We start from the raw sequence: 12,416 nt of genomic DNA, 5'->3' as shown, positions 1-12,416 counted from the left end.
GTAATCACATATCACACATATCACGGCTTCACTGTTTGATATCTATAATTGTACTCTTGTAGTCACATATCACGGCTTCACTGTATGATATCTATAATTGTATTCACATATCACGGCTTCACTGTATGATATCTATAATTGTATTCACATATCACGGCTTCACTGTATGATATCTATAATTGTATTCACATATCACGGCTTCACTGTATGATATCTATAATTGTATTCACATATCACGGCTTCACTGTATGATATCTATAATTGTATTCACATATCACGGCTTCACTGTATGATATCTATAATTGTAATCACATATCACGGCTTCACTGTATGATATCTATAATTGTAATCACATATCACGGCTTCACTGTATGATATCTATAATTGTAATCACATATCACTGCTTCACTGTATGATATCTATAATTGTATTCACATATCACGGCTTCACTGTATGATATCTATAATTGTATTCACATATCACGGCTTCACTGTATGATATCTATAATTGTAATCACATATCACGGCTTCACTGTATGATATCTATAATTGTATTCACATATCACGGCTTCACTGTATGATATCTATAATTGTATTCACATATCACGGCTTCACTGTATGATATCTATAATTATATTCACATATCACGGCTTCACTGTATGATATCTATAATTGTATTCACATATCACGGCTTCACTGTATGATATCTATAATTGTAATCACATATCAAGGCTTCACTGTATGATATCTATAATTATTTTGTAATTCTAAAGTACAATTTACCTGACTGTAACTGTATCAAAACTTATCACAAACACCAAACAAAAATATGACCATATTAATTTTATTCAACTCAATAACACCTACAATGTACTTGTCACGTACAGAGTGATATATAACCTGTATAACAGAAATAAAGATTTAAACATTTAACAAAACAATTGAAATAATATCCTAATGCAGATTTATCCCGTTTGTAATTCTTTTATTTTGCTGTACTTTATGTTTTCCTTGATTTACACTCTGGTTTGCTATTCTTTGATCCCATCATGTTTATACTTGTGTAAGTAGTATAGGTTATAGGCTACTATAAAATCATACATTTTTGTGAGCTTCAATTTCCGTGGTTTTTCAAAAATAAAATAAAAAACTTACTTTTCTGTAAAGCTGCTCCTACTCAGTTAACACTTCGTGAACATATAAATTGGTGGATTAAAAGTACCAACGAAATTTAAAAAAAAAAGAAATCCTCTTCAATTATAACTGACAGTTAGTAAGATTCAGAATATTCTAAAATCACATGGAGAAATTCTACAATTATAAAATACTAAAAACATGTATAATGTTTATAACTAAGTTTAAGGTGATATTAAATACACAGAGCATTCTTTATCACTTTGTAAGTTAAGTGTCCTGAACATATACCCTTAACTCTACCACAGATGATTGTCATGATGTGTAAGGTATACCATACAACCTTAACTTTAGCACTAACTAGAACAGTAATACAGGTTAACAAGGGCCCCATCCTGTGGATATGTATCCCCGTAATTATCAGGAAGCCACCTGCCCATACTGCTGAGATTGACATTTGGGCTTCACAAACAATCCAATGAAGCAAAGCCCACACGATCAGTTGAACCAAATGTTCGTTGCTAAAAAGATATGAAATTTGACCCTGATCTTTGACCTGTTGACCTTGACCTTTCATCAGGTTGACTCCTTGTTTAATTCTGTCCTGCACTGATTGGTACTTTCCCAATAAAATATCATCTGGAAAAGGATTTAAAATTTAACCCTGATTTTTTACCTGTTGGCCTTGACCTTTGACCTTTACTTTTGGTCAATCAAATTGTTGCTTAACTTAGACTTGATTTTCTTCTTCATATCATATCAAAACGAACATTAGAAAAAAACTGCCCAATTTGATGTTAACCAAGTGACCTTGAACTTTGTTCAGGTGGACATCTTGTTTAGTTCTGACAACTTCAATTCAAAATGTTAGTGTCAAAAGAAATGACACAAAATTTAACTTTGACCTATGACCTATAATCTTCAACTTTTATCTGTGTTTTGTTGACTTTGTTTTATAATGTTCAAAAAAATGTTGTCACTGACAAATATCAAAAGTTGACATTGATGTTTGAACCGAATGACTTTGAATTTGGACCTTAAGTTTTAACCTGTGAACTGAACTTCTTGACTAAACTGCATGGTAAATAAATACTAAAATCAGCAAAGAACTGAATTTGTGGACACACATACAGGACATCAGTATTTCTGAAACCACACTATAATAACTCATGTGATTTCTAAGGTACACTTCACTAAAATACGAATCACAACGACTTTGTGCTGTTTTGGTACAACAGAATGTAAAAAGTAGCATATATCCTCCTTTGATCCGAACAAACTTCATGCATGTAGGTAGAATGTTATAGATACCATATTCCCTTAACTAGAACACAAATCCGTAGAATGTCACAGGCACCATATACCCTTAACTAGAACACAAATCCGTAGAATATCACAGGAACCATATACCCTTTACTAGAACACAAATCCGTAGAATGTCACAGGCACCATATACCCTTAACTAGAACACACATCCGTAGAATGTCACAGGCACCATATACCCTTAACTAGAGCACACATCCGTAGAATGTCACAGGCACCATATACACTTAACTAGAACACACATCCATAGAATGTCACAGACACCATATACCCTTAACTAGAACACACATCCGTAGAATGTCACAGGCACCATATACCCTTAACTAGAACACACATCCGTAGAATGTCACAGGAACCATATACCCTTAACTAGAACACAAATCCGTAGAATGTCACAGGCACCATATACCCTTAACTAGAACACACATCCGTAGAATGTCACAGGCACCATATACCCTTAACTAGAGCACACATCCGTAGAATGTCACAGGAACCATATACCCTTAACTAGAACACACATCCGCAGAATGTCACAGGAACCATATACCCTTAACTAGAACACAAATCCAGTAGAATGTTATAGGCACCATATACCCTTAACTAGAGCACACATCGTAGAACGTCACAGTCACCATATACCCTTAACTAGAACACACATCGAAGAATGTCACAGGCACCATATACCCTTAACTAGAACACACATCAAAGAATGTCACAGGCACCAGATACCCTTAACTAGAACATAAATCTTATGTGGAATATCTAGGTGTCATACCTTTAATCTTTATAAAACAAATCTTTGACTATAATGTGTTCGGTGTGATACCTGCACTCTTTAACTTAAACAAAACATGCAGAATCTTTACTTGAATGTTGTTTAAATATCTTTATAACACTAATGCAAATTATAGGGTTCAGTAAAGATGTATGGCAAATGAAATATGCCTTTGTTTTGCAGTGGACTTTTTCATCTAATTTGATAACGTGAAACAATTACTTGGATAAGACATGACGCCAGATAAACAAGGTTATATTTAGGTATAAAGAGGAACACGTCACTGATTAGTCAGGTTTGTCTCACTGTCTCTGTATGTGTCATGTTTCCAGTTTGTTTTTCCTTGTCAATCAAAAATATTCTGAACACATCACAATGATTCCATCAGATATTTTGTATGATACACCAGGTTTATCATGGTGTTATTGATTTGTAGTTTTTAAGAGAAATTAGCTATAAAAACATGTCAATGTAACACTTTGAAATATGTTTTCTAGTTGTTTTCATACCATTCCAATAGGTAATTATCAATTTCACAGAGGGAATATTTAGAAAATCTCCACAGGAGTCAGATATCTCACATACACAATAATGTGTATGATATCAGTTGCCTAATAAGTGTTATATAAAACATGAAAATCCAGTGAAATTTCTCAACATTTTTTACCTTCAACAGCTAAATATAACTCTTAAGTATACACATGCATACCAGAACTAACTCCTCTTGTTTGTTGGGTTTATTGCCCCAAGAACAGTCGGGTTATTTTCAGCGAGATCTTTTTACAGTAGCTGGTGGCTAACTCAATAAACAACATACAGAAGGCACATCACATGCCATCCAGAGCAATAAGGGTGGAGTGTCACTTCCTGAGAAACAAAACCACATGTAGGGAGCATGGAACTATATAACTGTGATATTCAGCTCAAGCAGGCCAATGCTTTTACTGAATAAACTATTGACAACACATCACAATACACAGTCGAACCTTGTTATCTGAAACTCAGCGAGATCATTGGAAAACAGAGTATTAAATTAAGAATGTTTAAATATTTTGTGTAAAGTTCAGCAGGGAAAGACAAAATGCTTTGAATTAACAGGGTCTTTGATTTATCCAAGTTCGAAATAACAAGGTTCCACTGTACAACATTGGCTATTGTTCAAGTTATGACTCTCTAGGAAACCACTTTTAAATACACTACATTCTGCAAAGTCCGTCCCTCAACAATACTATTCACAGCCGTTTGTGACTCACTTTGGTCATCGTACACAATCTGCATGACAGTAGTTTGTCCCCTAGAAACAGTCTCCACTTCCTGTGTGATCTGCTCTATGTAGTTCTCATCGTGGGTAATGTTCGAGTCCTGAACCACCTCAGTGATCTGTTGGATGTATTCAGAATTCTGAACTTCGCCTGTGATTTGATGTATAAACCCAGAGTCATGAACCTCCTCTGTTATCTGTTGAATATACCCAGATTCATCCACTTCCTCTGGGAGGTTTTGTATATAGTCTTCATTCTGTATCTCTTGTGTCTCCTCTACATTGTTATCTAATTCTACATCACCAGTGTTTATATCTTTCTCTCCACTAACGGTGTAGTGAATACCTTCCACCATTCCATCCTCCCCTGGATCAGTTAATCCCTGTTCCTCACAACGATCTTTGTGTTTTCTTGTGCGCAGATGTCGCCTCCACTTGCTTCGTGAAGAGATCTGACAATGACAGAGAAGACAGGTGTGAACATCCGCACGCTGGTGGACAGTGCGCACATGTCGAAGCAGGAGCGTGTTAAGGCTGTAACTTCTAGGACAATATTTACAGTGAAATGGACGTTCCCCCGTATGTGTAGTCATGTGACGCTCGTACGTCTGCTTCGAACTGCAGAGCTTGTTGCACAAATCACACTGCCGTACTTTGAACTTGAGGCTGCTGATATCCTGTGCTGTTAAATGACTACTGACCATGTGACTGTTCAGGCCGTCGGTGCTGCGGAACTTGTGACCACATATTTTACACTGGTACCTCTTATCCTTATTATGAATTCTCTTGTGACGACGAAGTGTCTCCTTTAAAGTGAAGCATTGCCCACAAATCTCACACTGGTGCGCTTTCACCCCGCTGTGTACTGGCGCGTGTCCGAGCAGATTCATTTTTGTGCGGAATCCCTTATTACAAACCTCACAGACATATGGTCGCAAGTCCTTGTGCCAAGCTAGGTGAAGTGACAGAGAATGTTTGCTATTTAACATTTTCCCACATATATCACACACATACTGTCTGGTTCTTTCCCTTGCATGTTTATCCTCGTGTTCCATGCACGAGATCTGGTCCGGAAAATCTTGAGAACAAACACGACACCTGGTCTCGCCCTGGTTCGGGTGTTTTTCCTTCAGATGTTGCGTGAGTCCCTTCCGTGTGCTAAACAGTGCACAACAAAAGCGACAAATGCTGTAACGTTCACGATGAGTGTCCAGCAGGTGGCGCTGTAAGTACCGTGTCTCTAAAAAACATTTGCTACAGTGATGACAACTGTAGAATTTTGAGGCTGTGTGAGTGGACATATGCTTTGTCAACTGAAAGTCACTGACATAGCTTCTTCGGCAAAATTTACAAATATGTTTTCCAGCATCTTTAGTGAACAATCCTCGAACATCCTTTTGACATCGTGTACATATGATACTGGTTGCGTCAACATCTGATGTCACAGGTACACTATCTACTGTTAAAGACTTTGTTGCTGACACACCTCCTTCAACAATGCTTTTATCTCCTTGGGAAGTTTCACACTTTACTGAAGATGCTTGCATCTCCCCTTGAGAATCTTCTTTATCAGGACTGGTTGTACGAGACAAAGTTTCAGCATCATTATTATCAGTATTTGCAGATTTCTCATTATCTGCCACAAAACTACTTTTGATCATGGAATCCTTCACAGAAATAATTGAACCACAACTCAATTTAACCCTAACGTTACCTGGTGGTATCTCTTGTTCACTTTCCAAGTTACTAACAGCCACACTGGTAGGATTTATCTCCCCTTTATCAACAACACCTACTCTATTATCCTGTGCACTGTTGTGTGTTTCAGAATTATTGTCATTATTTGCCTCAAATACATTTTCTTTATTGCCTGATGTTTCCTGTTTTTTAGAAGTTGTCTCCCCTTCACATTTCGATGTTGTCATGCAGTAGCGCTTGTGAGTGCGATATTCTTTATAATTCTGAAAGCTATGAAGACAAACAAAACAGTCGATGGGTCCCTTTAATTTGTGAAATCGCACCATGTGACTCACACGTTCCCAGTCATACAGGAATTCAGTCTCACAGACAGTGCATGTAAACCCTGAGGAGCGGGAGGTAGTGTGGCGGTGACGATGACGAAGGAATGCAAAAGATGACAAAAATGTTTTGTCACACTCCTCACAAGTAAATTTCTCTTGTCCATCTGAAATACTAGTTTTCACTTCTAGCTTTATACCAGGACAGAATCCTTTCGTCTTGTGGCGTTTTAGAGTTTCTTTACTGGAGAAGACAAAGTTACAGGTACTGCACGGAACTCCGGTTTTAGTATGTCTATTGTTAGTGATCACTGATGTACAGTCGTTGATATCTGAAACATTGTTTTCAGTGTCCTCTTTTTCAATTTTTATATTCAATATCCCAACCTCATAAGTTGAATTTTCACCTGTGGTATCGTCCTTTCTTTCTGCTGTTGATGACAATGGACTTAATTCATCTGAACCAGTTTTTGTGGAAGTCTGTTCGGGTGACAGATCCGAGTTTTCACTACATTTCTCACCACTTGACCACTTGACCACTCTACGTTTTTTCTCGGCTCTAGCCTTACAAGCTTTACTCGAGAGATGCTTATTCATGCCCCTCTGAAGGATGTAGGCGCCACACACACCACACTTCGCAAGCCTTTTGAACCGTGCAGAATGCATACCTTCAGGCAACTTTGAATTTTCATCCTTACTATTATCACCAGCACCTGGTTTAGAAGCTTCAGGTCCTTTTAACTTTTTAACACTTTTATTGCAGATGGTGTCATTCAGTTGCCTCTTCAGACTTTCCTCAGACTGGTTTAAAAACTTGGCTTTTTTTGCTTCTTGTCGTGTAACTATCGCTGAACACACATCATTTTTAAGATGTCGATTAAGGGTACCTTGATACGCAAAGACTACATCACACTTCTTACAGGTGTACCTGGTCTTTTCCTTCAAAGTGTTCCTATTTTTTTTGTTACCAGATGAGTTCTTGCTTGAAGGCAATTTATTTGAAAAAGATTCATCCTTTTCTGCAACGTAATCTTTGTCATTATCATCATATTCCTCAATTTCATCTTCATCAATCACATCACTATCTTCATCGTACGAAGATCCTTTTTCATCAACCTTGGATTTTTTTCTGTTTTTGCGAAATGTTGAAACACAATTCAAATTAACATCAGATGGTGTATCAAGCTGTTTTTTGTTATCAGTAAGATTGACCTTTCCCTGACTGTTACAATGCTTGCTTTCCTCCACCGACAAACTGCATTTATTTTGAGCAACATTTTGTTTCTCCGATTTCTCTTTGTCAACACCCCAAGAATTTTCACTACCTTTCTTGAAGCTTGTTTCATACAATTTTAGTTTGCTAGGTGTAAACATTTTACGTTTTGGTCTTGTCCGCACTTCATTACTCTCCTCCTGATCTGAAGTACACACAGTCACATTTACTTCACCACCATCGACAGCGGTGCTATTTTTACCAGCAGTACACGACTCAGATTTTCCATTTTTACTGTTGATCTCTGCTTTTCTCTTTGTGGTTTTTGATTTGATGTCCCTGGTTGTATTTTTCCCTTTATTTGTTCTGTCACTTCTTGTCCTATCTCTGACAGGGGCAGTTTTACTTTTTCTTCTGTCTCTTGTGTTTGCTATTCCATCACAAGGTTTGTTAGTTAAGGATCTCGTTTGTTGTGTCCTGGTGATCATTTTGTCTGTAAGTCCATCATGCTCTCTGTCAGGACCTGTCTGGATTCTGGCTTTCAGTGGAATTTTCAATCTTAAGGAAGCATCCTCTACAGCAAAAAATTCATCAAGATAAAGAAACATACCGAGGAAAAAAAAAAAGAACATACTGCAAAGTAAAATATTTTCATGGGACTTAAATTTTGTGATTCTTCAAGAAAAGTTTTCCCTTGTTGGCACTTAATTTTGTAGATTAATAGTAGCAATGAAATCAGTAAATTACAACAATAGGCCTAGTGGCATTGACGGTCAGCTGAGGTAAATAATATTGAAGATAAAGTTTAGAGGGTATTCAGGTTTCAAGTCACGAAAAAAAATAGCGACATTGATGATGATAAGACTTAAGTGATGTGTTTTAAGGCCTTAAGGGATGGTGCAGTGTCAGTATATGCATGCCATCAAAATGTCATCCTATATTAATCATTCTTTCAAGTTATTTTCACTGAAAAATAAACAACTTAATCCAATTTCCCTATATAAACTTCAGTGACCTGAGATCATGGAATTCACAATTTTGGTAAAGCATCTGAATACCCTTCCATCCATGAAAATTTTACCACATTTTTTTTGGATGTTGAAAAAAAGATTTTTGAAATATGAGGCAATTTGACCCTTTTTGGCCCCATCAAGCTGTCATCAACTTCTAATAAGTCTAATTAAGTTTTATTCATAGAATGAGTTACATCTAGTTTTAATATTTCTCTATTTTTTTTACCAGCCATCAAAAGTAAGGAATGACCAGTGAAATAATCCCTGTATCTTAAATTAAAGAAATCCTATAGAGCCATAAATCTTTTCAGCTGATATTTTGTGTCCTTACAAGTTAATGTAAAAAGTGGAAGCTATTCTATCTGACCTGGCTTACCCTCTGAATCTCCTTCTTTCTTTAGCAACACGTCAGGAGAGGAATAGATTTCTAGAAATTAAAACAGGCATGAAGTTAGTGATTATTAGAGACTCAGAACTGGTGAAACATATTTAAAGTACTTTCCTAATTTAAGATGAAAAAAGGAAATTTTTAAGTAGACAACTAAATGTGTGATGATACAACCAATGTATTTCAATATAACGATTCTGTATAAAAATACATATGCTATGCTTAAACTGTGCTGAAACATCACTGACATTTTAAACACTGAAATTTATGAAGGGAGATAACTCACAAATTTTGCAGATTATATTGAGACACTGAGTAAGAAATCAGTCTAACTTATGAGTGGGTATTTTTCATGGTAAGTAGTGTACCATTTTCTTTCAAAGCTGCATGATGAAAGAGTAGCCTGTCATTAAACTATCAACTAGCTATATCATAAAGTATGTATAGAATGATAGTGAAACAAATAATATTCATTAATCAATTTAAATCCAACAGCCAGTTTCAAATCTTCTTCAAAACACTAAATATGTTTAATTCATGTCAAAATTTATTTCATTGAATAACTATGAAATACAGAGAAAAGTATATTAATAATTCATCATGTGTTTTTGGTAGAGACAGCCAGCAATATCACAAAATACATACATACCTATATCTAACCTCTATACATTAAAGAACAATAGATAGGCTTTTTATCAGGTGTGGACGCATTGCATGGTAGGTATAGATTTACTGCAAACAGATAATTGGCTGTGATACTGACCTGCACAAAACTTCCTGAATTCCTGAGTAAGTTTTGGCTGGTTCTGAACAAACAATAACGCATTCTTTGTCCCGAGATTAGAGAAAGTTGTTCCACGATTCGCCACTCGTAGAAAAAGACAGTCCTCACCGCTACTCTCCAGCTTTTGACACTGAAATGATAAATGGCATGTTCAGAAAAGCAATGCGTAATCTATTCCAGTAATATATTTTCACCTCATTTACAGCCAAAATAATGGCTTATTCCAGAAACTAAATGCTTAATCTATTCCAGTAATATATTTGACCTCATTTTCAGCCAAAAAAATGGCTTATTCCAGAAAATCAATGCTTAATCTATTTCAACATTATATTTGACCAGATTTATAGCTAAAAAAGTGCAATGTCCCCTTGCTTAGTGTATTTCTTCCCAAAAAAGATCATTCAAGGGGGAAAAAATCTAGAAAAATATTACTACATGTCCTACTATATACAGACACAAGTGGCTATAAAAAATGGGGTTTGTTTTATTACTTATCTGTCTGTTATCCATCAAATCCATGTAATTTTTTTTGTGTTTGCCTGTCACTAGTGAAGGGCCAAAGAAAAAAATATTTGTTTCCTGTTTCTGCCTGGAAAAAATTGGGTGGTAGGTAGGGATTTTATGTATTAAATAATGTCTACTTGCTTCTGATACTAACTTCTGAAGTATTATACACATATTGATAAGGGAACAGTTAATACACACCTGTAAGAAGTGTCACATGTGTATTATCGGTTATTTATCCTCTTGAATATTGCAATCTGTGACACCGTCTGATTTTTAAAAATCTTTCCTGTTCTATCAAGAGCTGAATGTCAATAAAATTCCATTCAACAGTGTAGGAGTTGCAATTTTAAGATTCTGGACAGATTCTGAACAGTGATTTGTATATGCCCACCCTTAAAATTGTTTGCGGGAAGTATTTACTGAAAATAACAAATAAAAACAAACAGATAGATGTTGATATCTGTCAGAGCGATCGGCAGGTTATCACATTCAGGAGAGATGCATATTTGTCTAGAATAACTGATCTCACATTTGCTTTTTGTGAAATATCATGATGTTTTTAAAGACAAGTTTTTACATTTTATAAATTTTACCACCAAAACTGATGAGGGTATGGTGGCCACTATCTTTCCAGATAGATGTTTGACATTTGTCTGGCTAATAACCAGCTGTATATGTCACGTGTTAGCAGTGAATTTTCATCGTGTATAAGAGCTGCTAGGCATTTTGTCAAAATGCTGAAAAATGAAAAATATGCAGTGTAGCTTAAAAAAAGTGGCAGTTCATAAACAGGAAACAAAGACATTCTTTGGACTTATATACACCAGAGGGCTTTTCATTGGCTGTGCCAATCACAGATTGATTGTGATGTCATCATATGGACAGTAATGTTACAAATAATGTAAGGAAATTTCAATTTTGTCTTCACGTTTTCATTTTAAAACCTGCTGAAATGTATCATTATTAGCTACAGTATGATAAAAAGTGTCTGAAATTGGTTTTCATTTTAATACAAAGTACCTGGTAGATTTTGCTTCAGGGTATGCTTAATACCCAGGCTAGAGATCACCCAAGCTTCAAATTTTACTGGGAAAATTTACAATACTACAAAAAGGGAGATAATTAAATTATCAAATTGTAGTAAAGCATCTATCTGAACAAATGATCTCCTGCTTTTCAATAAAATTCATACCCTGTGCCTATGTAGAAGTTGTAGATTTGTTTTAGTGCCAATACCAACTTTCTCCTAGTTTAAAATATAGTCTAAAATGGATGTTTTTGCTGCATGAGTTAATTTAGAATTTAGATTGGAAACACTACCAATTGTGGAAAAATGGAATTTTTTGGTCAATTTTGAAAAATGGTTAGAATTCAAACAAGAGATAGGGTAAAAATATGTGACATACCTGAAGATTACATAAATGAAATATGACAGGTCAGATTCTTTTTCATGATGTTATGATTCAAAGCTGTTAAAATAATTTCTCTTTAGGGGAAATTTTCCATGTTTGTATTTTGTTTTTTTATGGAGAATTTGTTTATATTCTGATGGGAAATCATCCCTCGGGGAATGCTGCCCCTTTCTGGGAGTAAAATTTGCCTATTTTAATTCATGATATATACGTAGTCATTTGATAAACTATCAGTGTTATTTTTTATTTTACTTGTAATAATCTTAGCCTTACGATTTGTCCAATGGTTTCTTGGATGTCTTCTGACAAATTCACACGATTGCAATCTGCCTCCATCTTGTCTCATCGCTACAAAGGTAAAACAGGAGATATTAATGATCTAACAATTTATATAAAACTGAAAGCATTTTTAACAGCAATTGATGAACTAATGCATACTTCAATCAGATATTTTCCCCATTCAATTTCAACTCTGCAATTTGCTTCTTTCAACAAGATTTGCCCAGCAATGAATTTCTAAGACCAAAGCTCTATAGTATTGAGACATTTTTTCTACACAACACAAAAATGTTCTTCAACCAATGGGAAG

General features: G+C 35.5%; 1 protein-coding gene across 1 annotated transcript; it reads right to left on the bottom strand.

The window, feature by feature from the left end:
- Positions 1–854: 854 nt before the first annotated feature.
- LOC132549504 (zinc finger protein 91-like) lies at positions 855–12,163 on the bottom strand. Its single transcript, XM_060213443.1, has 4 exons — positions 12,101–12,163; positions 9,888–10,038; positions 9,113–9,163; positions 855–8,297 (listed from the first exon to the last, which is right to left on the bottom strand). Exons 1-4 carry the CDS (start codon positions 12,161–12,163, stop codon positions 4,405–4,407), a joined length of 4,158 nt encoding a protein of 1,385 aa, XP_060069426.1. The 3' UTR covers positions 855–4,404.
- Between the last annotated feature and the right edge of the window lie 253 nt (positions 12,164–12,416).

The sequence above is a fragment of the Ylistrum balloti genome, unplaced genomic scaffold, assembly GCF_031769215.1.
Source record: "Ylistrum balloti isolate Yb309-2 unplaced genomic scaffold, AGI_CSIRO_Ybal_v1 Utg370060, whole genome shotgun sequence".
Lineage (NCBI taxonomy): Eukaryota > Metazoa > Mollusca > Bivalvia > Pectinida > Pectinidae > Ylistrum > Ylistrum balloti.
Note: the sequence above shows the minus strand (reverse complement) of the source record. Positions and strands in the feature narration are given on the sequence as shown.